General features: G+C 51.6%; 6 protein-coding genes across 6 annotated transcripts; 3 read left to right on the forward strand and 3 right to left on the reverse strand.

Moving 5' to 3' along the window:
* Window positions 1-5192: 5192 nt before the first annotated feature.
* On the reverse strand, window positions 5193-7500 carry BDZ83DRAFT_293234 (TPR domain-containing protein). The gene is made up of 4 exons (XM_060502202.1): window positions 7011-7500; window positions 6270-6952; window positions 6102-6206; window positions 5193-6045 (listed from the first exon to the last, which is right to left on the reverse strand). The coding sequence occupies exons 1-4, from the start codon at window positions 7364-7366 to the stop codon at window positions 5675-5677; spliced, it is 1515 nt and encodes a 504-aa protein (XP_060371068.1). The 5' UTR covers window positions 7367-7500; the 3' UTR covers window positions 5193-5674.
* A 320-nt stretch (window positions 7501-7820) lies between these two features.
* On the forward strand, window positions 7821-8597 carry BDZ83DRAFT_646447 (cytochrome b5-like Heme/Steroid binding domain-containing protein; the record flags this gene model as incomplete). The annotated part of the gene is made up of 4 exons (XM_060509965.1): window positions 7821-7911; window positions 8208-8245; window positions 8304-8361; window positions 8416-8597. The coding sequence occupies 4 exons, from the start codon at window positions 7821-7823 to the stop codon at window positions 8595-8597; spliced, it is 369 nt and encodes a 122-aa protein (XP_060371069.1).
* Window positions 8598-9968: 1371 nt separating this feature from the next.
* On the reverse strand, window positions 9969-11383 carry BDZ83DRAFT_599605 (uncharacterized protein). Its single transcript, XM_060506992.1, has 2 exons — window positions 10736-11383; window positions 9969-10682 (listed from the first exon to the last, which is right to left on the reverse strand). The coding sequence occupies exons 1-2, from the start codon at window positions 10897-10899 to the stop codon at window positions 10361-10363; spliced, it is 486 nt and encodes a 161-aa protein (XP_060371070.1). The 5' UTR covers window positions 10900-11383; the 3' UTR covers window positions 9969-10360.
* A 2721-nt stretch (window positions 11384-14104) lies between these two features.
* BDZ83DRAFT_565532 (uncharacterized protein) lies at window positions 14105-16822 on the forward strand (the record flags this gene model as incomplete). Its single annotated transcript, XM_060503765.1, has 5 exons — window positions 14105-14661; window positions 14724-14996; window positions 15060-15917; window positions 15970-16612; window positions 16673-16822. 5 exons carry the CDS (start codon window positions 14105-14107, stop codon window positions 16820-16822), a joined length of 2481 nt encoding a protein of 826 aa, XP_060371071.1.
* A 2694-nt stretch (window positions 16823-19516) lies between these two features.
* Window positions 19517-23015, reverse strand: BDZ83DRAFT_646449 (uncharacterized protein; the record flags this gene model as incomplete). Its single annotated transcript, XM_060509966.1, has 6 exons — window positions 19517-19681; window positions 20734-21117; window positions 21344-21814; window positions 22390-22464; window positions 22644-22661; window positions 22986-23015. 6 exons carry the CDS (start codon window positions 23013-23015, stop codon window positions 19517-19519), a joined length of 1143 nt encoding a protein of 380 aa, XP_060371072.1.
* Window positions 23016-24571: 1556 nt separating this feature from the next.
* BDZ83DRAFT_294322 (uncharacterized protein) lies at window positions 24572-26829 on the forward strand. Its single transcript, XM_060502203.1, has one exon. The coding sequence runs from the start codon at window positions 24692-24694 to the stop codon at window positions 26507-26509; it is 1818 nt and encodes a 605-aa protein (XP_060371073.1). The 5' UTR covers window positions 24572-24691; the 3' UTR covers window positions 26510-26829.
* The last annotated feature ends 173 nt before the right edge of the window (window positions 26830-27002 follow it).

Below are 27002 nucleotides of genomic sequence, written 5' to 3' on the forward strand. Positions count from 1 at the left end.
AGACGGAACCAGATTCGAACGGGTTGACGGGGCAGGACGGGAGACGGTGCGCAAAGACGGAGGTGAGGGGTCGAGTAAGCCGACGCGGTGCCGTTTAGCTTTGGCCCTGCCGCCGTTGCATGATGCTGAGCCTTCTCGACCACGACGCAGTGTGTAGGCCAGTTGGGATAACTCTGCGTGTTCAGATTTTCATTCTGACGAGTCGAAAATTCAGACGACAGGTTTACGAAAGCATCGCCACAGCCAGATCTAGCCTCTTCGTCTGGTCTCCTGGACTGTTCATGATCCTAGCCTCAGCGAGAAGAAAGTAGAAAACTTGGAAAGACAAACGTCCGTGGCCTCGCCTCTTCGGTCTCCTCTTCGGTGAAGACGACGCCAAAGTTATCTTAGACTCGCTTCTTCGGTGCCAAAGAATCATGCCCACTGCGAGTCACCAGCAACACTGCATTGCCAACGGTTTTGAGAATCTTTTCTACAAGCCCATCCGTGGCTTACTGAGTTGACCAATCCATCCGGCATGCAGAAGGTGTTAGTGACTGGCGCTGGAACCACGAAAGCAGTCTCTGAAGCCGTCGACGTCGCCCAAGACCGAGGAGGCAGGGGAGGGGTGTGGCAAGTCGGTGAGCTGCTGCCGAGGGTAGGAATCGTAATCCCGCCTTTTGGGATTCGTTTCCCAGCAGCAAAGCTTTATTCTAGATAGACTTCTCGCTCTAAAGGGCGGAGCCCAATTTGGAACTGAGATGTGGGGGCAGCACAGTAAGGGTGTATGCATAACGCGGCAGCTGCTTGGTGCATGCCGTTCTATCGCCGTTCTCCGGGGGACCTCGAAGGTGAGATGCCCAGTGCGTCAAAAATGAAAAAACCCCTTATTGGGTCGCCTGCTGGGGCGAAGAACAGGACGATATACTCCGAGATTGGATGGAGCGTTGCTATGTCTGGTTGATGACATGTAAAGTTGCTTGACGGTGGTGGCTGTTACACGCTTCGACTTGTCCTGCTGTCCATGCCAAAAGTCCCTCTGGGCGTCCATCTCAGTCACAACCGGCGCAGACTCGAGGCTGCGGTCTCTTGTCGGCTTCCAGCAAGAAGTGCTGCCCAAGCAATATGACGAAAGTGATGACTACGTCGCACAGGCTTCGCATGCTTCCGAATCCCACGAACTTGGGTAAGAGTTGCCAATGCTACTCAACCCCAAAAGAAGCTGTCTGCGTTTGCTGCTCTTCCCGTATGCATTTCGTTACGAACCACACCTACGATTAATGGTATGCAGGATAGTGGCACATTCACCGCGTGAGTGCAGCTTTGGCAGGGGGTCGTTGCCTTGCCAGGCTGGCCCAGTCCCAGGACCCAAAGCTAAGGTACTCCGCAGTGCCAACAATAGAAGCCTCCACGAGTCTTGCTTGCGAACAAACGGGCACCTTACGTCAAAACTGCTGTGACGGGTCTGTCAGCTATCATAGTGGTTGGACGTCTTCTGGATAGACTTTAAGTCGGTCGTCGGCCGGGGCTAGGGCGAGGCAGCTAAAAATCCTACACTAGGACACAAGAGAGATGCTGGCATACGCACTTCCCAACCTAATTTCCGCCAGAATGGCCAATCACTCCCGTCGCTCGTTTCTACTTGATAGACGGCATAGTTTACCGATATGTGTCGAGGAACCTTGCGTCGGTGTTGCGATGCTGTGCTTTGGTCTACGGCGCATTCAGCTAGCCGGGGTGCTCAATAGAGTGAGTGGTGTGGAACAATATGCGAGAAAAAGAGAGAAAGAGGGGGCAGAGATAACATGGGATTTGTGGTTTTCTCCGATTTCCCCCAAATCTTGTGAGAGTGACCTCTCAATCCGGGGTGGCATATCGCGGACAACTATCCGATGAGAGGTGGTGTTGGTCTAGGCCGTGGGGTCTGATTCTGCAACATTGGTATAGTGGAACACTTTGTGTCTTCTCATCCGCCCATGTCTAGTGAAATTTGCAAGGACCGACGGTTGACTACCTTGTTGCTCCTTGTTCTTGCAGCATCCGTATATTGCATGGATCTTCATCTGATAAGCGGTGGCCCTGCCGGTTTGTCAGATGCCTTTCGCCCCCACCACAGCCACAACTCAACCATTTGAGGCTTGAATATCTTGCATCTTGTCGAGTAAGCGATTAACCTCATTGGAAAGAAGGGAAACGTTGCCTCATTCTTAGAGGAGCTATTGACAAAAATATGAGGAGATTCGGATACTGAGTATGATTAAAGAGCATGTCCATTGGCGCTCAACGGGACAACATGAGTGTGATGTGACTGACCTGTGTAGTGGAATTCCGCCGCACTAGCGGGCGTTGTTCTCTGGTTGCAACGGTTTGCCGGCTTTCCTTACCAAGACAACTGCTTTTGACCTAATTCTCCGTCTCAAATTGCTCATCACCGTTTTCATAGCCTCGGTATTCTGTTCTGCGAGTCGAAAAGACGAGCCTTGAGTGAGCCGGCAAACGCCGCGTCCATCTGTTTGCTCTAACATGATCTGATCTGCCGCTTCTCGCAAACCGTGAGGTGACCTCGTAGTGTCGATCTCATCGTTGCCACCTCCAAATAACCTTAGGGTAAGGCGGCCGAAGATCAGCATTCCTGTTCTTCCCCGGATCCGAATCCTATCGCTCGCAGCCCGTGCTCCCGGGTGGAACTCCACACCGGAACCCCCGAAAACGGTCTCTTAAACTTCGCCTTTGGTTGAAGTCCGCTTCCCAACCGGAAATAGCAGGCCATTACGACAATTATGGCAACGGGAGGATGCCATTAGTTTGCCGTTCGTGGCATGATTTCTGCGAGATTTGAAGGGTGAGTTTCGCCACGGGCTGGTCGCTATTCTCGAGATCAGGCAGCCATATAATGTCCCTGTTGAATTCTTTTCGACCCCATTCTCCGCTCCCGAGTTCAGCGGAAGGGCGGGGTTCTGATGCATGGATGTATTATTCTTGGTGTATTTTCGAACCCTAGTCTTCCACGACTGTACGAACATGCCAATCACATGCGCGGCTTCGTTTTGTCATGCTGCAGCCGTTAGCGTTACCCGCGTCCCCATATCCCGTGGAACCACACATACGGGGATTCAGGCGTTGTCAGGGCGCTCGAAGAGTAGTAGCCCCATAGTGCGAAGGAGGCTGGCTTGAGAAGTCGAGGTCTCTGTTGCCTTCACGGTAGGTCATGGATCGTGAGTATTGGTGAGTGACGACAGATGAGACTCAATCCGTAGAGCTGGATTGATGACGAACGGATGAGGCTAGAGCTCGGCCGAGTCAAGTCTATTTTTAAAGCTACCGGCCCACCTTTGCGACAGAGCTAAGTGAATTACGGATAGCTGAGCCAAAACTCACGAACGCAGGCCTTGGTATACATCTCCCGCAGCACTCTGCTACAGGCCCCGGGCGAGAAGCAGAACAAAAACTTCCAGCGAGGTACTCAGGTCTCGTCCATCCATGTATGCATGGAGGTGTCCCTTAGCTGGGCGTTCGCCCGCAACATGTGAGTGAGTGTCCAATGCGACGGGGAAAATACTAGCTGAGCGGAATTCCGTGAGAAACTTTGGGTCCAATCTCCGTCGATTCTTTGATAGGTAGGTGTAGGCGCGCTGTTGGCTGTAGCAGAAGAGAATTCTCTGGCGAAGTCGAAGGTCAGTTCCCTTCATCGCTATTCTGCTAATCAACTGTAATTGCTTGCCCCGTCAAGGGCTGGCCAAGATGGTGTCCTGCTTCGTTGCCACGAAGGAAAGTACTCAGTTGTCTTGATGAAATACGTTCGTCCTCGAGATTCGTGGGCATGAGAGGCAGACTTGTCTTCATTTCCAGTACACAAGCCTTCGCTCTTCACGGCGTGCATGAGCCGTGTGCCACAAAATGCCAGAGAAGGAGGGTAAGCAAAGAAACAGCGCTCAAGATAACACGGGACGGATTTCAACCACAAAGATAAGGGCTGCTTCTCGAAGATCATGGTCTGAGGGATGCCGGCATGATGTCTCGAAATGCCGCAAGCTGCAAAAGGCTGTCACACTCTGTGCCGGCGGCCATATGGCCATTGGGATATGCCTACCCTGGAAAGCGAGGACCATGAGATGACGGAGAAACTCGCAAGCTTCTGCAAGGCTCTACCCTCGAGGCCATGGTTCGTCATCGGCGACCATGTGTTGTTTTGTTGTACTTGAAGGACAGCGCTGGCAGTCGCAGTGACCGAACCAGCAGAATCATAGTCTCCAGATGATAAAAAGACATTAGACGTCTACGGAGTATATCCAACGGCCAATTGCGCGCCCTACGCTGCCAGTATTCTGAGTATTGACGAAAAGTTGCGAACGGTCTTGATTTACCAGAGCCCAAGTTCTGAATGTGCGGTGGTCTTCCAAATCCCAGAGACCCGATGGCGCATCAGACAGTTGACATGATGTGGTATTCCCGCAGCTTTGCTGCGTGGTATGGCAGCGTGAACGGTGGCGTAACGAGCACCGTTTTGCGTCGAGACTTCGAAGTTTGGCGATTTGTCTCGAAGTCTGCGGGGGCAAGCCACATGGTGATTTCCCACTATAGATTAGGCAGAAGGAATCTTTGCAAGTTAGTGTCAGATTCCACTCTGCGGCGTCCAGGCTGTTCAACTGCTGGTAGGTGGCTGGTAGCGTTCTCTCCGTCCATGAAGACCGTCTCTTTCCACCTCAGCCCAACTATTTTCCGAAAAGGGTAATTTTGTCTGCCCCAGCACTGGAGTTGCTGGGATGAACATGCAGGGGGCACTGGACCCATCGAGCTGCATCCGCCTTCACGCTAAGCCGTTGTTATTCGCCCATATGATTGGTGATAGCACATTTTGGCCCCATGTGGGTTTCTAGGTATGTCCCCCAAAAATTCGACGATAAGTTCTCTCCGGCCATCAGAATCATGGCCTCGGGGCTCGGCAGTGCTTAGCCGCCCATAGCAGTCCTGTGTTTGACCAAAATAACGTCTAACAACATGAGAGAGACCGGCTGAGAGACTGTGTGAGACCGTGTTGGCTTCGTTTCTTGGGTTTCGTGTAGCTCCTTAGGTAATGCGGAGTGAGTACTCATTCAACGGCTTGGATCAAGTTCTGTTGTTTGCACTTTTGTTGCTATTGGTGTAATGAGATTGCAAGTACCGAATCGAGCTTGGTTGGATCCGTTGCTGGCTTTCAAGCAACTCGCTTCGTTTGCCATCTTTCTAGATGGGCGGTGGCTCTAACAATTATGACAGTCGGGACTTCCTGCACCGGATGCAATGATGCTGAATCCGACCTAGTTGTGGTCTCGTGGTTCCTGGCCACCGTTGAGGTATTTCTCCGTCCCCATGTGCCCCAATCAAGAATCCTTTAATACGGCGTAGGAAGGCATTAAGACCCCATCGCCTACCTATTTTCGGTTCACATCTGCGGACCCATGCCAATCGATTTGAAAAGGTCCACGTCAATAGAAGGATGCAGCAGAAGCGGCTTCAAGTCTCTGTTGGCCAGTCCTAGCCCTATGCAGGGTCTTTGCGGGCGTGAGGGGACCATCGCTTTCGTCTCTTTGATATGTCCATATGCTCGCCGACATGGGATCCTGATGCCCCGATTTGCCCCGGCAATACCTCAAGCGAGGCGAGGAAGACATCCCTGAGGCGATTCAGCAGTCTGAATGGCCGTACCTCGTTTATCCTAGAGTTTTTGAAGTCCCGCTTCGCCCTGAGAGATGCCGGGACCGAAGCCAATCTTCCTGCTCATGTCGATTGCCTGCTGAAAACGCTTTCTTGCGTCCTCCTTCTTTCCTAGTAGGGCAGCTATGTCACCCATGTTGGTTAATGCTACGGCGCAAGCTTCGTCACACTCTTCAGTTCGGTCCTCTCCCTTGACATCCTTTGAGTGTGAGTAAGCATTGCTAGCCCAGTTCTTCGCAGCCTCCAAGAGTCCGGCTCGGTCTGTCGGCATGTCGGGACTGAACATTGCGTCGGAGGTGGCAGGCGCGTTGGGAATGGCGTCCAGCGGGGTCTGAAGGGGATGCTGGGCAAATGCTGCAGCCAGATTGTTCACTGAAGAGTGTGTCAGTATGATTGTCCAGCTTAAGTCTGAGGCCCTGAGGACGTACTGATAGTTACTCGGTGACAAGGGCTAGCACAAAGTCTTAATGCCTGGAACAAGAGAGGTACCGCCAGATGAAACTGGGATTTAGTCTCGTAGTGTTGGGCGAGGGCTATTCAACTCTGTCAGTAACTTGGAAGCGGGTACGATATAGGGGGCTTCAAGGGAGACCAACACTCCATGGCACCGCCAATTTCTTCTGGGCTCATCCAAGAACCTTCATCCTTCTTAACACCTTCCTTGTGGCGTCTTTTTGACTCTGTCAGTGCTGTTTCAACGGCCCACGTAAGTCGGGCCAGAGAATTTTCTGGCTCCATAACATGCTCGTCCGAGTAAAGGGCACCAAGCTTAGTGCTAGTTCCGACGGCTTTGGCCAGAAGCCGAGTGCGCTTATGCCACAGGTTCTCGACAACCTTCTCCTCGCCATTCTCCGGAACTGCGAGTCGTTGATTTTCCGACAGAGGCTTCGCGGCAGGCGGCTTTCCTGACTTGTCTACTGTTCCATCTGCGATTGAGTTCTCCATCCATTCTACCCACTTGAGGCAGTCCCTAAGCACAGAATCCAGAACAGTAATGGCTCCTTGGTAGTTTTCAATCTTTTCGAGCCATGCCGCGGTCTGAATCCTAATGCCCAGAACATCATCCGAGAACGGGTCTAGCTGGAGCTCATTGCACTGCTCCAGTGCTTGCTTGTAGTATTTCCTCGCGAGGTTCGGATCGGGACTGATATTTGTGTAATAAAGAGCACGGCGAAGAGATTTGGCGATGGGCTTGGGATACTTGGTGAACTGACGGGCCATGAAGTAGTCAAAGTACAACTTGACGATGTATATGGAGACACCTGCCAAGCCAGCAAGACTGAGGACTTCGGATCAGCTAGTTAACTTAGAAGCAGCGACGGCTTTGGATATCTCACATTGCTAGCGCTAGCACAAGCTCTTCTGGACTTTCTCTGAACATCCTCTTGATACCCCTCGGCGTCAAGGAAGTCAACAGCGAGCGAAAGGATATCGCCCTCAATAGCTGACTTGCGGAAGGTGGCGGCGGTGGCGGTGGCGGAAGAGAGACATCGTTCTTCTTAGAGCCATTATAGGAAGGGTTCGAAGTGCTCTGGCGTCTCAATTGGGTATATCTGCACACATACGAGGCATTCCGAGGTGTACTTGCTCGTAAAGCTGCTGTGGACGTTCCGGTCAACCTTGCGATCTGGCGAAGTCCCAGGCTATTGACAGCCCGACATGCCGCAATGCGCGACACGGCCATCGTTGTCATCAATCGAAAAGGAAATGCAATATCGGTGTCCGGAGATCGGTCAAGCTGTGCGGTATGGGCCAAGCTCGTGGGTCGGAGCGTGGTGGTTGACTGCAATCGGGCGGCTGTCAAGTGACGTATCGATCAAAGATCAATGAGAGTTTCGCCTGCATTGTTCGGCAGGTCTGGAGCTCTTGCTCTGGTGGGTCCAGGCTGATCAATGCACGGCCAATCAGACGAAGGCAGTTACTCCGAGGCTCAGCCAGCAATGTCGCAAGTGCCCCCCACCTTGATCGTGGGGAAGAGCTCCGGCCTCAGAGGGGCAAATACTGAGCTTCTTTCTCCCCGCCATCATCTACTTTGTGTGTAAGAAATTGACATATCTCTAACCCGCACACTCCATATTCAACATCAATTCCCTAGCTCAATAGCCCGAAGCTTCGCACCAGCTCATAGATAAGCAAAGATCAGTAAAATGTCTGGAAAATTCGAGCCTAAGAACCCCGTCACCCTGGCCCCTCCCAAGGATGACCCCATCACCCTCGAGGAGCTGGCCAAGGCCGATGGTAAGTCGATGTATTCCTGCCTTTCTTTATCCGCCATGAGACTCTCTAGCAGAATATTCTTAGCGCAATTACCATGAGGGGCGTGTTGTTGGAGAGAGCGAGGGTCAGATCCTGCTCACATATCTTTCACAAGTCGCAATTCATGAACATATGTTTGTAAACATGGAAATGGTTGCGGCTCGGGCATTTCTTTGATCAAGCGGTCTCAAAGGTGCTTATTTATACTTGACCTCACACGCAACTGTCTTGCTTTTGCCGTCGCAAAGAATATACGTACAATACTAACAATATCACAGGCTCAGACCCCAATGGAAAGACATACGTTGCGATCAAGGTAAAAAAAAACACGCTCGCCTTTTACTACTATTCACGTCTAATATTTTATAATCCAGGGAATCGTATACGATGTAACGGGTAACAAGGCATACCAAGCAGGAGGATCCTACAACGGTAAGGAAAACATTCATCTCAGTCTAGAGGCTACTATGACTCACAACCCTGTAGTTTTTGCTGGAAAGGACGCCTCTCGCGCTCTTGGAAAGACTTCAACAAAGGCTGAGGATGTCAGTGCCGACTGGCAGGATCTTCCTGACAAGGAGAAGGGTGTCCTCAACGACTGGATTACCTTCTTCTCCAAGCGCTACAACGTTGTTGGCCGCGTCGCTGGCGCTACCAACTTTGAGTGAAGGTTACCCAAAGCTCGGTTTTGAAGCTCGAGCGAAGGGCGAAAGAGTTTGTGGCGAAAGTGGGAGGCCAGAGATATCCGTCATTTGTGCGTGAGACGTTGCCATGAGAGAGTGTAAACGTAAAACATAAACCGAATATCTTACGCCAATGACCCGACGCCGGAATATGAGAAGGGGCATCTTAGGTGGCGTCGGTTACTTTCGTGCTCAGTAGCGCTCGGCATTCATTGATCTCTAACTCGTCTACGGCTGAAACATGTTTCAATGCCACCATGGTTTTGAGCCTTCCTCGCACATATAGGGGTCCAATGTAGAGCTGCCTTATACTCCATCCATACACATGTGTCTAAAATTGTACTGCATACGTCGTTCATATGCGATGGCACTGTCCTTGCACGACGTCGCGACACAGTCCCGGGCGTAGGTAGTTACCCCTCCATCGACGATCGGTGTAAGTACGCCCAATCGCTCACGATGAATACTTATCTCGACTTAAGAGACAGCCATAGTTCGGGCACCATTTTATATTGAATACGAGAAGCATGTGGGTGAGCAGATACTTCCAAAGAATTAAGTCGTTGAACAAATGACAAATGACGTGTCCTGGAGTCACTGCAGGCTTCCAGCCATTAACATCATCTTGCGTTTCAGCTCTTGATCTTCTTTCCTATAACTTGACTTGCAGAAAAATGATCGCGTTAACAGCGTCCCAAGTTCCGTCTCATAGGGTCAGCTCAATCTCTGTTGTCCCGTTGTACGACATACCTTGCCGAAGTACTTGTGCTTACGCCCTCAAATTGAACCCGACACTGTAAGGTTCGTCATCTGAAAATCGTTTCTTCCAGAGTCATTCATGAAAGGTGAAATGTTTTTCAGGACATTGGATGTGCATCTCTCACTTCTCAATGAGGCGTAGAACGGACAGTGCAATTCCTGAAGCTCGGCGAGCTAGCTCGCGTAGGTGCCGAAGTACGGGACTCTACACTCTAGCAAACGACCATTGAAAACTGATTTGGTTCTGTCTGGCCTGAAGAATAGCACGTAGCATAATTTGGAGGAGTGTAGTCCTGAAGTACAAATCTTCATGGGACCCGAGGCTTCAGCGAATCGTGTAGATTGACAGCCTCATTGACCGGCAATGCCTCTTCTCTTCGTTTCAGAGTCCGATTCAAGGTCACGAATACTGTCGAGTAATCTGCCTGCTCTTGCAAGATAGATGTGTAATGAATGCTTGCAGGACCACGCCGGAGTGAGTCTTGGTATTTTATCTTAGGCACTCCAAATTCAGACACTCCAAAAACACCAGACCAATGCCATTCTTCACGTCACTTCGTGTTAAAGTCTTAACATGCATAAGCCCGTGTAAGATTTGGGTCGTTCCTACAGAAATCTAGATTCATGTACCACAGCATCTCAGGCTGCTCATCATCCTGCTTAAACAGATAAACGCTGTCATCCGACCGACTCTCCTGTAAGAAATGGGAAAAGAGGACAACTACACTGAGCGTGGCCACCAGATCCTTTTCGGTCTACCATTTCCCCCCAAAATTAAGTAAACCTAGAATTCTGTGGGGTGGAGAGTCCCTTGAGATCTCTGCTTATTGAAACGTTTTCGGAAATCACAGTTGCTGTATGAACAATCCGACGTGCATATGAAGGCTCCGTCTCCAAGATACTCGCATTTCACCCAATGAACACAATCCACGCTACTTTATTCTGGCGCGCAAGGATACTTTTAACAGATGGGACGTCACTGAACTGACTTAATGACGACGTTGCTGCTCGCCGCCAATAAACTCTTGCTGGCGGTGCTGCCCGGCGGCGAAATGCGGGTGCCCCTGATCCTGCCAGGACAAGATGCAGTTATCGCACGGGACGCTCTGCTGCCACGAGTTGCGAAGGACCTTGACGCCGAAGCATTGGTGGCCGGGGTCGTTGCGGGCAAAGTGGCAGTACGATTTGAGCCGTAGAACGGAGTGGTGGCAGGTAAAGAGGAACTCCTCCCAGTCGCACATCTTGAGATGGTGGTTTTGGTGGGCAAGTTTTTTGCGCTCGTTATTATTCCAAAAAAGGTTGTAGTAGCAGCTGAGATCTTTGAATCAGCTCCTTGAAAACGTCGTGGGTACGAGAGGACGTACAGTTTGGCCGTCCAGATCCGTTTAACGGAATGTCCTACGGCTGAGACTTTTTGAATACAGCGTGATACTTTGGGGGCGTAAAAACTTGAGAAGTGAGGCCTAAGGAGTTGTGATCTGAACGAAATCGGCGATGTAAGTGGAAGTGTATCTGATGAGGAACCCATTGATCATTCTCTGGTGAGTTCGCTTGATCTTATATACATCTGATCCCCAAGCTTCAAGGTATCGGCCGCAACAACATCTGTCATGTTATCTGAAAACCGATCTGCATATGGACGTAAAGGGTCTCGCCGAAGGACGCTGAGAAGCCCGGGTACATGGCACACTGTGCGTGTGTTGCTGCCATATTGTTGGCATGCCATGTCGAGATGCTTGTTCGCGAGGATGACCAGGTTCAACGTGGAGTGGTGGGGGCGAGACCACCCGTTATTTACTCATTGCGAGCTCCAAAAACTACCCGAGGGAGACTACTCTTGAACCATAGAGACGATGGATCATGCATGCCGGAAGAGAAGACTGCATCCGCTGGCCGGGTAGATGACGAGAATGCAGGAACTACTTCGTTTCTCGGCACGAGGCGCTTTGAAGCCTGCCTCGGGCCTTGAGGCAATGGAATGAAGTCACCAGTGAGCCAGATATATTGATGAAACGTCTCAATGTTTTGTCTTGCATACGTTGCAAAATAGATTAAAGTTGAAATATCTTTAGTTGACATGATGGCTGAGCAGTAGACGTTTATCAACACGTTTTTGTTAGCATCGATCTCACGATGTTGAGCGGCTCTCCGGAACCTTACCTTGCCATGCCGTCAAAACGCCGTGTTGTTCAGTATAGCAGCAGATGTTTGCTATTCTCAACCGAACAGCCACCACCATTTCCATTACCTTGTCAGTTGTCAGTGGTCGATACTCTTGTTCTTTCCCTCCATATTCGCATCAAGTTCGTCTCGCATTTGGAAGTAGTGTGACATGATCAACGTCAAGACTTTGACGGCCGAGAGGGTGGTACCTGTGCCACCCAATCAGTCTAGGCCGTCAGGCTGGATTTCAAGTCGCTTGCATCTTGCGGAGCGGCCCGATAGGCGGGTTTAAGTAAGCTGAGAGGGACGTTCGCTCCTTGGCAAAGAGCAAACATCAAATATCCGTCTGCGAGACGGGCGAGCCCCCAGGCGAATCCGAAGATACGGCCGAATGATTCCCTCAAAAGTAGAATCTATGGATGCCATCATACTGGAGACGTAAGAACACAATGGGGCCGCGCGGCGCAAAAGTGAAAGCTCATGTGGTAGGAAGTAAATGTCGTGGCCAACATGTTGCACTCGTGATACTGTGCAACAAGGGACAAGACCCCGCTCAGCAGAGCGTGTAGTAGTCGCGTACATATGCAGACATCCATGACTACCGATCTTCGAGAGAACGGTAGGTCATCGGAAATGAATCTACAAGCTCCGAAAAACTCTGTACGCGGTGAAGGTTTGTACCATCGGAGAACGGCATCAATAATGACATATCATATCTTTTCCGAAGCGCCCTCTGGTTTCCTGTGATGCTCATCCACCTCAGTCTAGGTCTTGCTCCTCCACACAAGCGGTCACGCTCTAGGATATGTGCAGTTTGCCCAACGGAAATGAGGGAACAGATAGACATGGATAGCTGTGAGAAAAGAAGTTCGGCGAAACCGTGAAAATGGGCATTGTGGTGCTCACGGCTGTCAACGTGGTGCGATGAAGACATTGCTGCTGCGTCATGGATGAGAGAGTGCGCACTTGCGTAAAGCTCCTCGACAAGCTTGGTCAGCTGCTATGCTGGAAACAGGAGTAAGCACTGGTGGACGGACAACCTCTAGCAACTGATAGTTGGCCGAAAATGGGATGCGATGATGCCCAAAGATGGCGTTTCAGGCTCGAGGGCGTCGCCTACCTATGTTGTTTTCATGGCCATACAGGTGGTTGCAGCCCGGGTCAATGACAAGGATTGACACTATCGAGACCATGGAAGTACGAATAGATGGTAGCCCGCGATCTAGCGATTGCCATCTAAGCCTTTGTACTCTACATTGCAATAGGGGCTACTGATGACTCCAGTAGTCTTGAGCGCCCCAGCCAAGGCTGGTTATGTCAGCCGAGAGATAGACAAGAGTCGAACTCTCGTGTAGATATGCCCCCAGACAGCAGATTCAGGGTAAACTGTTTGTGGGTGGCAGAGGTGTTGCATATGAGTTGGACAGAGACAGGACGATTTGAAAAAAAGGGAGTGTTCTGGCATTCGAATAAACGATCGTGGGTCTCGTCCAAGGTCTTCATCGAATCCGTTATCTGTCTTTATGTTTTTGTTTTTTCTGAACGGTTGTGCATTGGCTTGCTTTTTCTTCCATGTTCGGTCGGCTCAGGTTGTGGCAGTGGTGGAAGTGGAAAAATGGCGAACCATCTTTGGGACGCCTGTAAGGTGCGGCGGTGGTTGCCTTGCTGGCTGCCTCGTGTGGTTGCCTACATTTTTTTGACCGTTGATTGGATGGAATGAGGCGACGGCGTACTCTGCTCACCGAGAATTACCCCAAAAGCAGGGCGGACAAGCGAAGACTGCGCCCTCGCGGTTGCCTCATTGGCCCGGTCCCCCCAAACTGAGTCCCCGAGCCGCACCTTCCTCAACATCAGTCACGCCCTTCATCCTCTTCCTCATTCCTGCCCGCCAACTGACTGCCTTTCCTCTTGCCTGAATGACTACAAGTCCTGCCCGTGCCCATATCGCCTGAACAAACCTTCGCGCTTCTTCCACTTTGTCGTCTTTCAACCTGCGATTTGCGTCCCGCGATACTTCGCCCACTCGGTCGCCCAGCTACCCATGTCTTGCTAGTCCGGCAATCTGCTGTCCTCTCCCGGCTCCGACCGACCCACTACGGACCGGTAATTGAACTGCATCAACTTTGCCCCCTTCGCTTGGTCGTCCGGATTACTCTTCGTCCGAAAACATCAATCCAGAGGCCAACGCCCCTATCCGCGCTGGCCTGAGGCTTATTCGGTCGAGGAACGGCTCATCTCGGTGGACTTGGACTCGGGTCGAGTCAAGTGCCTCTTCACGCATTGAACATCACAAAGGTGGTTGGGTATCAAGTTTAGGTGACTTTGGTTCCGTCTTGAGTTGGTTACCCTCCTCTCTTTGTCCATCAAATGAACCCCTCAGCACTACAAGACTATAACCTCAGTTCGGGCCAGTGCCTGTTGACTTAATGCTGTACACATACGTTCCTCTAGTCAATACAACATGTGCCTAACGCCATGCGAATAGTTCCCAGCTGGAGTCATCAAGTCCAGTCGGTTCCTTCCCAACTTCTGCCGACCTGGTCGATGAAAGCCTGCCTCAGACTATAGTCATGGATCCGACGAAGCATAACCAAATGGCCTCTATGCATGGCTCAGAGACACGAGCCAGTATGGAAAAGTCGACAAATCTGGGCTTTCCTCCACAGAAGACGACACCAGTGCCATGGGCATTGATGAACTTCTACGGAAATGACACTTCACAACCATGGGTCCCTCCCGGAATCTTTCCCGACTCTCATCAAGGTCAACAGTTGAATGTCTCAGGCGATCCCCGCCGCCGCAATCAGACTCACTTTGCGGGCGCATGGAGGAGTCCTCTTCCATCAGAATGCGGTACTGTACCACAATACTTGCCTTCAGACTCTGGTTATGAGAGTAGGACCAAGCATAGCGTTGATAACGCATCTGTCTTCAACGATGTGGACCGAAGTCAAGACACTCACAGTATCTCGGGCCAACTGTTGGACTTTCAACTGGGCCCAACGCCTGCCGAGTCTCACTGGAACCTAGGGGGTACTCCCATGTCAGTGACACATCATGGTTCGGTCGATAACAAGCTGGTTTGTGACCACTGCCGTGCGCCTTGCAAGACCAAGTCGGAATTGAAGTGAGTGTCGATGTCATATGCTGCTCCATTCTAGAAGCACATCGCTAACACTAATTATGTAGCAAACATCACCAACGTCACCAGAAAGCCTTCAAGTGTGATGTTCAAGGATGTACCCGTGTAGAGGGTTTTGGCACCCAAAATGACCTTGAGAGACATAAAGGAAGTGTGCACCCCGAGCTCTTCAACTCAGGTCCGCGATATCGCTGCTACAGAGGAACATGCTCAGCGAAGAGCAAGATATGGCCGAGAGCCGACAATTTCAGGCAACACCTGAAGCGGGTGCATTCCATAACCCACAATCCCGAGGATGATCTTAGCGAATATGTTGTCCAGTGAGTCAAGAAACATAAGTCAAGAACAATATGTAGCTGTTCAAGGCGCCTAACAGGATACAGAACCACCCAGAGGTCGTTGGGGGAAACGTACCACCAAAGTACACAAGACGTCCTTGAAGGTGTGGGCGTGGGCCCGGAGGTGTACTATCAGACTCCTTCTATGGCCTGGGGCGATGGTCCATCGCCAATCTATGACGATGTTCAACTCTCCCCTCAGGATTCAGTGAATGGCATGGAGATCAACCTCATCGACCCGTCATTGACGCAGATTGGCGGTTCGGCACCCGACGTCTGTCTTGAACCATCCATTGCGGACAAGGTCATTTCCAACTCTCCATTGCACGACAATGATGGCCAGTCGGTTTGTAACAGCCCTCAATCCCACCAGCAATATGTACAGCCTGGAGAAGTTTCGAAAGCGCCATCTCCAAGGACCATGATTGGAGAACGGAGGAGCCAAAGATCCAACTTCACTCGTGAAGATAATTCCGCGAGCGTTCCTGCCGCGATGAAGTTGAATATCAACCTCAATGCCAATGGATCAAGCAGAGCCCGCAACGAGATTTTCGAGACCTCTCCAACAGACCCTCTGGATTCCGAGGTCACTGGCACTAACTCGGTCCCTTGTACTTCGGACGAGACTATTCTTAGGAGTCAATCTGCCAACAAGGGTTCGGCTCAGGAGGGGCATATTTTCAACCAGCCGCTTCCCGCAGCTCTAGACAAGGGTCTGAGTGAGCAGGACATGTTTGACTTTCTCTCAAAGATGCCTAAGACTGTCATCGAGACATTCATGAAGTCTCAGATGGAGACGCCTCTGCAGAGATCTACACCGACGACAAACGGCAGTGCTGACGGCCAGCACCGGTGTTTGGACTCCGGCTGTGACAAAGTGTTCAACCGCAAGTGTGAACTTAAGTACGTACTAATCCTGTTATCCCACATGTCTAAGTCGTTAACCAAGGGATAGAAAGCATATGAAGCGTCACGAAAAGCCGTATGGATGCACATTTGCCAGCTGCAAGAAGAAATTTGGCAGCAAAAATGACTGGAAACGTCATGAGAACAGCCAGCATTTCCAGCTTGAGGTTTGGAAATGTTCCCAAAAGCGGTCTGAGGGTGACAATGAGAGTTGTGGCAAGGTTTGCCATCGTCGGGAAACTTTTCGAAGTCATCTTCAAAAGGAACACAAGATGGACGACTCGTCCAATATCGAGAAGGTCCTCGAGGAGTGTCGCGTCGGAAGAAACGGAGAACCGAAGTTCTGGTGTGGCTTTTGTGTCAGGATTGTCGACATCAACAAGAACGGCGCCAACGCCTGGGCCGAAAGATTCGATCATATTGACAACCACTACGCTGGGCGCGAAGGCTTAACCAAGAAAGAACACTCCCAGTGGGTTGCTGTCGATCCCGACTCGCCAGACGTCGACCTCACCGGATCTTCGGACGACCTGAGCGATGCAGACTCAGTTGATGACATTGCATTCATACCCGGCTCACGAAAGTCGACGATCAATGGAAGAGGTGTCAATCGTCAGTCAAGAAAGAGAGGCCTGGACGATGGCGCCGAGCAGCCCGGCCGTAAGCGGATGAAGACATTCATGTGGGAATGCGTGAGTAGCCCTGAGATTTCTGCGCTCTGGCCTGTCCAGATATGCTAACATGGTGTCTAGTGCTCGTGTAAATGGGATGCGGACTATAAAGTGCATTCAGCTTGTGTGAATTGCTCCCACGTGCGTTGTGATCAATGCAGTGGGAAATGGGTTCAGATTCAGGAAGACAGGGACGCCAACAGCACCGGCGACAACTCGAACCAGGCGTAGAGATATTCGTTCTCCAGGAACTTGACAGCCAAAAGTGACCTTGGATAGGCATGCGCTGATACGATGTTTTGTAATGGATGACATGGAGCTATGATGGATGGCGGAAGGATGACATACGATGGAAGTGCTCCACGATGGACAGTGATTCCCCCTTCCAACCCCTTATTGGCTTGGATTTGGCCAGGGTCCAATGCTTGGTCGTATTGGATTTTCAATTTATCTCGTTATAATAGAGAGGGGAGGATGACAGAAAATGGCGTCTTGGATAGCGCCAGTCAACAAACAATGATTTCTTACATTCAATGTCACAGTAAGCAACTCATCAAACGTCGCATTCTTTGCCCCTGTCGAGTCTTCCGTTCATCGTCAGCCCTTTATTTTGTCTTCAGGGTATGTCTACCACTCGGCCATACGACATCCATGCCTGTGACAACGGCGTATGTCTGGCTGTCTATGCACATGTGTGCATGGCAAGAACTAATAACCATGTCAGTAAGCAAAGCCCCTGGAACCAGACATTAGCTCCTTCTCGACATGTCCTCCTCCTTGGGCCTCGTCCAAAACGCTGCATCGCATCAGGTAGAAAAAGAGGCACAAACAAACTCCCCAAAGGTCCCGCAGCGGCCGACGCCGAAGAGATCTTCAGGGATATGTATGTTTGTGTGGATGGATGGACGGGGTCCGAGAAGCCAGTAGAAGCAGAGATCCTGTAGAGGGACGTCGGGCCTTTCTTCGACGGCAAGCGGTTCCCAGGACCTGGGCTTTGGGTACGGCGTAAATTGATGTTTGCTCTCTCCTCACAAGATTCCGTGTCAAAAAGAAGAAAAAAAGGGCTGCGTGCGCCATTTGCCCATTGGAATATGCGACGCTTTTCGTTCCTACGGATTCCCGTCCGGGACCCCACGCCCCTTGCTCACTCACACGTTGCTCCGATCCCGTAGGACTGGTTTGACCACCACCACCACCACCACCACCATTACCGCTGGGAACAAAGTTCACAGGCACCCCCTCCATCTCCTGTAGATCTCACGCTTCTTCACCTCCATTATCCACGACACGACTTCTTCGGCACGGTCTCATTTTGCGCCCTCTCCCACCCTCCACCCCTTCCCTTCCATCATCTAAACATGCCAGGTACACCTTGTAAAGATAACCTACCCGTCATCCGTGCTGCTCTCCCCCCTCCCCTCACCGGGGCCTCCATGTATTTGGGGGCCGCAAGACAGGCTGGTCAAGTCTCAGCGGGAGCAAACAGCCCGGCATTGGCCCGTAATCCAAAAGTCGAACCATTGCCCTGTATGGACTCTGGAGGAGTGACCCACGTTGTGTAACATGTCGAAGCCGAGGGGGTGAGAGAGGGAAGGAGGGCGCCAGTCGCCAAAGGCAGGGCAGGGCAGGGCAGGGCAGGGCAAGGGCAGAGCAAGGCAAGGTTGAAGATTGAGAAGGCGCAGACAAGTCCGAAGCAGTTAGCAAACAATCAGGGCAGAGTGGGATGGCAATGATGTACATGCAACACGTCTTGTGGAAGATAGAAAGACGTGGCTGTGCATACTTGCTTTCTCTCATCTCCCCCGAAGTCTTCTCAGCCCTGGGAGCTTGGATCTAGTAGGGATGTGCATGTGTGTCTCTCTCTCGCTGTGGGCGTGTGTCGTCCTAATGCTTCGTGCTTCGAGGTGGCTCACTGCTCGTTTGGGGAAAGGGAGCCGAGAAGCTTGGGTCGATGGAGAACGATGGATGTGGGAAAATGTGTCCTCAGAATTCGTTGTCTGTATGATGGCAGCTACTTTGATCAGACTGTTAATAATTCCAGTCGCGCGGTAGAGCTGCTGAGAACCTGGGTATAGTAAACGGCCGTATGCTCTAATATTGGTCAAATATGGTCGCAGGATCGTTGATGACAACCAGACAATAGCTGAGAGTAAGTGAGCACAGTATTCGCAGTAACTGCAGATGGTAGACGATACCACCATCCAATCAGTACAATTATGAATGGATATGTCGGTCGACCTGGGCCTGGACCAACAGTATGCAGTCCTGAGACAATAAGCGATCACCTTCTTGGGCGCTATGCGAGGGCTAGTACTGACTTGCTATCGCCTCAGCTCTTGTTAAGGATCCCGCCGATCCGAATCCAACAAACTCACGCAATGACGGCGAGTATCTTCTTGTTAATGTGCCATCATGAGCAGGCCCAACTTCGCATGCCACCATCTACTACTTGTTTGTGGGCGGCCGTAAAAAGACCCAGGTACATCTCGACCCCGGAAGAAGCCCGAATTTTGGATGTTATGGGATCCTACTCTGGGCTTTGGCGGAAACCCTACGGGGTCAACTTTGATCAGGCCATCTGCAGGGGACCACTATGAAGAGAACCATGGGGCGATGAAGTACCTTTGAGAGTGTCAACGCAAAGTTAACATGAAGGCCTCGATCTGGATCATCTGTCGAAGCTGTACTGGATTCTGGACCAACAAGCTGGTACCACCACGGGCGTGTTGTCTCCTTTGGGAGAATCCTTCCCCGTGGATGCTTGCAGATCGTTTCATAACAGAGCATTTGACCACCAAAATGACTCCGCCTTGCCGAGTAAAAGCGATTAGAGCTGCCCAAGATCTATCTCGTTTCTGATCTGCCGGTTGAAGAGGCAAGGGGTTGGCGAATCGAAGAAGTAGGTCTCAAAATCGCGATGCCTAATTAGCGAGCAGGGCCCCGGAAGAGGGCTTTGGCGTTATTGGCGTGGATTGGTGTAAAGCACGCAGTCTTGCGTACAGGAATAGAATTGCCGCGCACTCCGCGCCAGTTTAACAGTACTCGTCTCTGCGCGAGTTGTGTCAGTCCTCCAAACTCACGCGGGCAACGCTATAAGATCCGCGTGCATTGAGGACTCAAGACATCACTTCATGATAGACCTCCGAAGGCGCGTTCTCCTTGGACTGTAAGCCCTCCGATAGTTGTTGATGTGACAGCCGCGAATCTCAAAGACAGGGCTCATTGCCTCTTCTTGGGAGTGTCGAGGCCGAGGAATGGGCGAGCTCACTTTGAAATTTGTCTGCGGATGCTTGTGTAACCATGCGAAAACAAGGATTCAGCGGAGCTGGCTCCTGTTGCGACTTGACATGGTTGCTGTCTGAGAGGATTTCAGTGGTTTAGTGATTTCGTGTTCAGCTTTGGCTTGGCTAGCCAATGAAGTCTGTGCCGTGTCATCCTTGTTCTAGATGTTGGGGTCTGGAGACAGTGGAGAGGAGCCTACGAGCCCTGAGATGAGAGACGAAGCCACTGAGTATCCGTAGTGTATCTGTACAGGCTCAGGAACCCCTAACCTTGTATTTTCCTGTTGCCGCCCCGGCAGGCAAGTAGTTCTGAGGTGCTCTGGACCACATTTACGAGGAATCTCCGAGCAAGTGGTCGTCTGGTAGGCCCCGACTCGAAGTCGCGTAACGCTGAACACCGGCGAGGAATCGATTTTGACGAAAGTCAAATTATTCGGCTAGCCACTGTTGGTGAAACAGCAGATCCGGGGCAAGGAACAAGGAGGAAGCGGGCAACGGCGAGCTATCATACGGCCAGATCCGCAAACAAGTGCTCTGGATTCTGTTACGCTCCAACTCTCTCGAGGGTAACAAATTGTTCCACGCTCCGTACTGATACTTGATTTCGGCGACGTCGGTCGGGTCCCCATGAGATATCGACAGGCAAGTCCGAAAGAGCTAGGGTTTTCGACCCCCGACGCTTCGCAAGTTCGCACATTGCCCAGTCGGGTGCTGGTGTGTGCTCTTCAGGTCCGGGGTTGTCGGTTTCTCAGCGTGCGTGTAGACGGATCATCTTCAGATAATCAGCGTTCACTGCAGAGCACAAAGTGCGCAATTGTGCGTGTACTGTACCCATAAGCGGTAATCGTATTGGCAACATACCAGTTGACTGGGAGAAGACGGGACAAAGACGGGAACAGGAGCGAAGGAGCGATCGTTAGGCGGACCCTGGAGCCCTGTGAGATGCCAAGATTCGCTCTTTCTGAAAGAAGCAGAGGCGTGCTGGTGTGGAAGTGGATTCAGGCCATTATTGCAGTGAATGGGTGTACGGATATGGAGGCTTCTATTTCCCAAAGGGGGGTGGATCCCGTAGTGGATGGGACGCGTTGGGCGAATGAAGCCGGGAGGTAGGTAGACACGGCCAACCACGTTCTCTAACTGAGTCGTAACGATTTGTTGGCAATGAGAAGCGGGAGCCAAAGACCCCCGGGGGTGGTATCCGTAAGATAGTCGAGGTTCCATTTCTTGTGATTTGGATTTTGGGGACTATCCGGTGATAGGGAAGTGTGTTTCAAGGTATAGCGATGATGGAATAATCCATCAGCCCAGCGAGGGGTCAGGGTTGTTGGCAATATCAATAATGTTCGGGGGTCGTCGGTGTTTGTGGGGCCAGGAAGACAGTCCGAATATCCTACGTCTAGTGTCCGTTTTAGCGTGGCGCCGTCCATCCGTCAGTTCGTCCGGTTTGCTATATCCGGCCAGCTAGTTGGACCTCGTGGGACGTGGAGACGGCTTCAAGGTTCAAGCCAGGAGCACCGGGGTACTGGTGGTAGGTAGGGTGGACTGGGAGTCTGGGATCAGTCCCAGACTTTCCAGCGTGTAAGCCCGTTGGCCGAATGGCTTGCCTTAAAAGGCGCTGGGCAGGGTAGATGTGCGATGGAGCTTGCTGCGGGACGGTCCCGTCCTCACTGATAACGAAGTCAGAGAGGGAGTGGGTGGGTGCCAGATTGGAGGCGTGGACCGCGTGGTAATGACAGGATGGGCTTGGGAGGTTACACAAGAAATCCACACTTGGCGGGATGTCGGATTTGTGTTGCGTTGCGTTGCGTTGCGTTGTGAGGACGGGAAGAAGTGAGGGGATGGAGTGTCGGGATACGTTTTTTTCTGCCCAGTGGCTGACAGCAAGCATTGAGATGATCCAGGGCAAGTAGGGCAAGGTCCATGGATACACAGTACCTAGGTCCTAGGTAGATAGTGAAGGAAGCTGTCACGCTGCCACGCTGCCACGGCTGCGTAGCATTTGCTTAGCTCACCTTCCTTGCCTTACGTAAACATAAGTTTGCCCATCAGTTCGCAGGTACTTACTGCGTAGCACAATCACTAGGTACCCTCAAGGTGGTACCCATACTCCAGGCAACGAACAAGTTGCATCGATGAAGGCGCCATCCATCTACCTACATCAACAGGCCTCCATGAAGGGAGGAAGGAACAAATACATCGTCACGGACTCATGGATCCATCGACGGTGAGGTGGGGTCCGTATCTGGAATTCTCCTCTTCCCGAATCTCTCGATCCTCTTCCCATCTCGCTCAATGGCTCCCCCACCTTCACCACTCATCCATATGCCCAGTCCTTTTGCGACTTGCACTAGTCAGCCTGCGGCCGCCTTATTTGGGAGTAGGTATGCCTCATGGGTCGATGGGGCCAATGGCGTGGACACGTCCAGCGGAACTCTCGCGCAGCTGCGCGATGCCATGCCTTCCATACATCCAGTTGCTGTCGACTGTTCATCCTCAACCCGCGCACTCGCTAGGTACCTCACCATCCCATACGGCTTCGCCTGTAGGTAGGTATGTGAATACCTTCCGATGGCTGCTATCGACTAGGCCTACCTAGGTATTGATACGTATCTTAGGCTGTCTTTCCTTCCGTCTGTCTCTCCCAAGTCTTGGGCCTCCGAATGTCTCTCTCTGTTTCTCTCTCTTCTCATCACTCCCGTCGCACCCAAGCTCCGTCCGTTCCACTCCCCGTCCCCGTCTTGCCCCATCCCCTCCTCCACCTATCAACTTACGGCGTACCAATGCTCCTCCTACAAATAGTGGAAGAGTCCTGTCCGCTCCTCTCCACCGCCATGGGCCCCTAGATACCATGCTAGGTATCCGTACATCAAGGTAGTATCCGTCACTTTCGACCATGGGCCACCTCAAGGCAAACCGTCTACCGTACCACAGCAGCTTTACATTCTGACATCCTCCGATTCGAGACATGTCCTGGCCAAGCGCTGTCTAGAATCTCTCATTCCAACTTCGCTCCCCTATTGCTTCTCTCCTGCGCGAGTGCGCGTTTCCTGGTACCTTCTTCGCCCATCATCTCTACCCTGCACTGTCATTTTTGCTTCTGTCAATTCTCGTACCTTCATCATTTCCAAGGGAAATAGGGACATGTCAACCTGGCGTATTGCCTCTATGCCACGCTGAGACCTTCGTTCGGTCTTCATCTCGTCGTCTAGCCAGTCCGGGATGTCTTCGATTACCTGGTAAATGTGCTGCGGAGAAGCCAAGTATCTCGACCGACTCCTCATTTCTCATTCCTCAACGGAACACCCGGCACACACCTTCTTTCCACGTCTTCTCTACTGAACCCCTTAGACGCCATCCAAGCAAGCCAAGCAGCTTCTCGACCTAGTCCGTCATGCATGAAATCGAGAGGGTCCGACGCTCGCAAGACGTCGTACAGACGGACATCTCGCCCGGCATAATTCAAATCCCCGGCTCAGTCTTGCTAAAATGGATCAACTACCTGGACTGTAGGGGACCGACTTATCACGCCCAAGTGCCAATATCACAGAAACACAGCTGACCGGCCATCCCTAATAAGGATCATCAATGACGTCCGCAGTGCTCTCTAGACAGACACAACCTCTTTGTGGCGGCGGCTGAGGCAGTCAAAATAAGGGTTGGGATAGACAGTGTGTCTTGCAACTCTTGACCCGTCTGTCGAGGATTGCGTTGTCAACGTGGGTCGACTCGCAGACACTGACACTGCAATTCGCTGACGAGCTTCGGTGATGATTCTGTAAAGTCATTCCCCATTCGTCAGAAACAAGGCAACTTGGAGTAAGGCAACCCAGTGGTATCTGCCTGGAGGCAACGGATGCCATGGCTAAATCAACCCATCAGAGGCAAGCTCAGAAGCTATCCGTCCCGTCGGCCGTGGGGTTCGTCTTCCGAACCAGGCGCAGCCGCAGCCCTGGCGGCTCCCCTCGTCCACCCTCTTCCAACACCACCCTCCATCTGCCCCCTTGACCGAACAGAGGTTCGCGACCCGGCCCCCAAAGAGGAGCTGGACCAGCCAGAACAGAACTGTATAATTTTATACAGAAAAAATACACACAATTTGCTGCAGCCACTAGAGACTAGTCCCTGATGGTGTGCCAGCCCGTAACCACACGTATTCCCTGCCACAGTCCTGGCTCCAGGGGTGTGCATATGCGCTCTGCAGCGCCTGATGATGATGGCCATCCACCGCAAATCCTTGCCTCTTCCTCCTCGTCTCTCAATCTGCTCTCACAGGCTCGCACTCCTCGCTGGCCCTCAGTAGGTACCCACATGAGGCTCTGCAAAAATACGTACTTCTTGCCAATGGGGTTTTTCCTGTCCCCAAGAGGTTTCTACTGCTGGGTACGCCTAGGCGACTGCCCTGCGGCATCCCCTGTGCTACCAATATGCCAACCCAACTCGTGGACTTATATACATCATGCTCCGCCACGCTGGTCGGTCTCCGATGACATTATCGTGTCTCTTGATGTTCAGACCAAGAACGAAAACAGCAACTCTCTCTATATTCCTACACTTGTTGCATTGTTCACTCACTTATAACTGCCTTGTCCTTTCGTTTTAGTCCGCGGCACATCCTTCAACTTTACAACATCAACAGCTCTTTGGTCTAACCTTGGATAAATCACCTATTACGATCGTATCAACACCACAACGTCTTTCCATTGGGATATTCCCTACCATTTGCCCTCCCAAGGAGTTTCACATTCAGGGTTTTGTCCTGACCCGTTGGAGTATACTACCATTGGAACCTAAGATCTTCCATATTAGACAAGCACACAACATGGCCTATTACTATGACAATGTCCAAGGAGGACATTTTACCCAGGACCAGGTACCTTACTACGAAGACCAGAGTTACAGCCAGATGCCCATGGCTTACCTTGGAAGCTCAACAACCTCGAGCTCCCCTGGACCAGTCGACCCTAGCCTTGTGTCCTTCTCCCATTCGCAATGTCAAACTCCATGGCCGACACACCAAACTCATCAGATTCAACAATACATGGATGGACCACGCACAGCCTTCTTCGTTCATGAAAATGCCCAAGTTATGCTCGCTATGAGCCAATTTACCAAGGAGTCAAACCCTCTACCTCCAGCTTCACAAAGGAGACACGGTTCCCCGTGTTCTCAGCAGACGCTGTCCAGCAGTGATTCCCATAGTCCACCCACAGAGAGTGACGTCCTACCCGCAACTCCCCCGGACCACTCGGCCACTTCTCCTTTCTTACCACACAAGCAGTTCATTGGAAGCTGGGAATCTCAACTGCAGACCCAGGCGCTGTTTGGAATGGACGTGGGGAATACCTGTGTTAATCCTTACGAAGTGAACGACATGTTCGAGAAGGAGGTAGTCTCAACGAGCTTTGAGAATGCCGCAACCTTCAGCTTCTGCTGCTCAGAGTCTGACGAGGCCAGTGTTGCCCAGCACTCGACTTTCTCGTCACGGCAAATCACCCCGGAGCCCGTCATCAAGCAGGAGGCAACCATGGTCGACCTCCCATTTCATCCAAACTACCCTGACCCTGAATCGAACGGTACAAACATTTTTGAACCAGAGATCAAGGCCGAGCCTCTTGCCGCCGACGACGACAAGGATTTGGACTACAAGCCCAAGCCTTCGAGAAAACGTTCCCGTAACACCACGACCAGGTCTCCGGCTCGCCCCTCCGGCTCGTCTCATGAACGAAAGCGATCAAAGGTTAACAACGACATCGGTAATCTATCGTCAACGAGACTAAACGCAACACTTTCGTCGATGAGAAACCCCAAAATCCTTTGCAAAGAGTGCAAAACCCCCTTTTCCGACGAGAGCACCCACCAGAAGCACATGAAGCAACATCATACCCGCCCCTTTGTGTGCGTCTTCAACTACGCCGGTTGCCCATCCACCTTTGCCAGCAAGAACGAATGGAAGCGTCACGTAAGCTCTCAGCACTTGGCTCTCCAGTACTGGCTTTGCGATCAAGACGGCTGCTCCAAAACTACCAACCCACCCACCAACCGACGCTCCTCCTCCTCTTCCTCCTGCTCCGTCACACCGACGCCACCCGCCCTACCAAACGGCGCCATCTTCAACCGCAAAGATCTCTATACACAACACGTTCGACGCATGCATGTGCCGCCCCATGTACGGAAGGCCCAGAAGCAGAAGAAGCCCACCCCCGAGTGGGACGAGCACCTCAAGAGTCTTCAGACGGACGCGGAGAAGATTCGCTGCGATCTCCCGAGATACATGCGCTGCCCCGCTGCCGACTGTGGACACGACTTCAACGGACCTCAGGCTTGGGATGAACGCATGGAGCACGTCGCGCGGCACCTCGAGCGCGCCGCCGAGGGAAAGGAGCCCATGGTCCACTTTGGCGGAGAGCACGATCTGACACTCACACAATGGGCCTCCAGCGCTGATGTCTACGTTGTCCGGCGGACACGAAACATGGCAGCCGAATGGGAACTCATTAACCCGCTCAAGGGAGAGGTTGGTCCCTCTGCTGGCAACGGCAAGGGGTGCAGTACCAATACCACCAACTCGACTGTTCACAAGGAAATTGTTGTTGCAGTATGCTCCGACGAGGATGCCGAGGGTGAGGACGAAGAGTGATTTACATTCCATCATCCAGTCTTCATGGTTGTTGTTGATCATCTATACGTTACTTGTTACTTCAGAGTTGTCCGTACTGGCATCTCGGTAGTTCAAGGTTTGTTTGTGTTTTCATTAAAGTTTCTCTTTTTTAGATACCTTTTTCTTCATATTTTTTTCATTTAACTTGTCGGAACGCCTTCCATGGCTGGAGTTCTCTACGTTTACAACTGGGAAGATCGCGAAGGAGTAATGCGACTTGGGGAAAAGAGACTTTCATTTCTAGCGGATATACAGTTGGCTGGCATACTGGAGCGGGAATGAGAACAGGATACAATCCATAGTCATGATCTGGCCTTTTCTGATAGTTACTGCATTGATACCAATTTGTTATACCTCCGTTCCAACTCAAGTGCTTAGTTACCTCAAGATTTGCAATGACTAGCGACCCATTCTGCCATCAGCGAAAAAGAGGGATGTCAATCTCACAGGATCACCAAGCTCAGAGATACAC

This window comes from Colletotrichum acutatum (assembly GCF_030867785.1).
Source record: "Colletotrichum acutatum strain CBS 112980 chromosome Unknown BDZ83scaffold_4, whole genome shotgun sequence".
Classification (NCBI taxonomy): domain Eukaryota; kingdom Fungi; phylum Ascomycota; class Sordariomycetes; order Glomerellales; family Glomerellaceae; genus Colletotrichum; species Colletotrichum acutatum.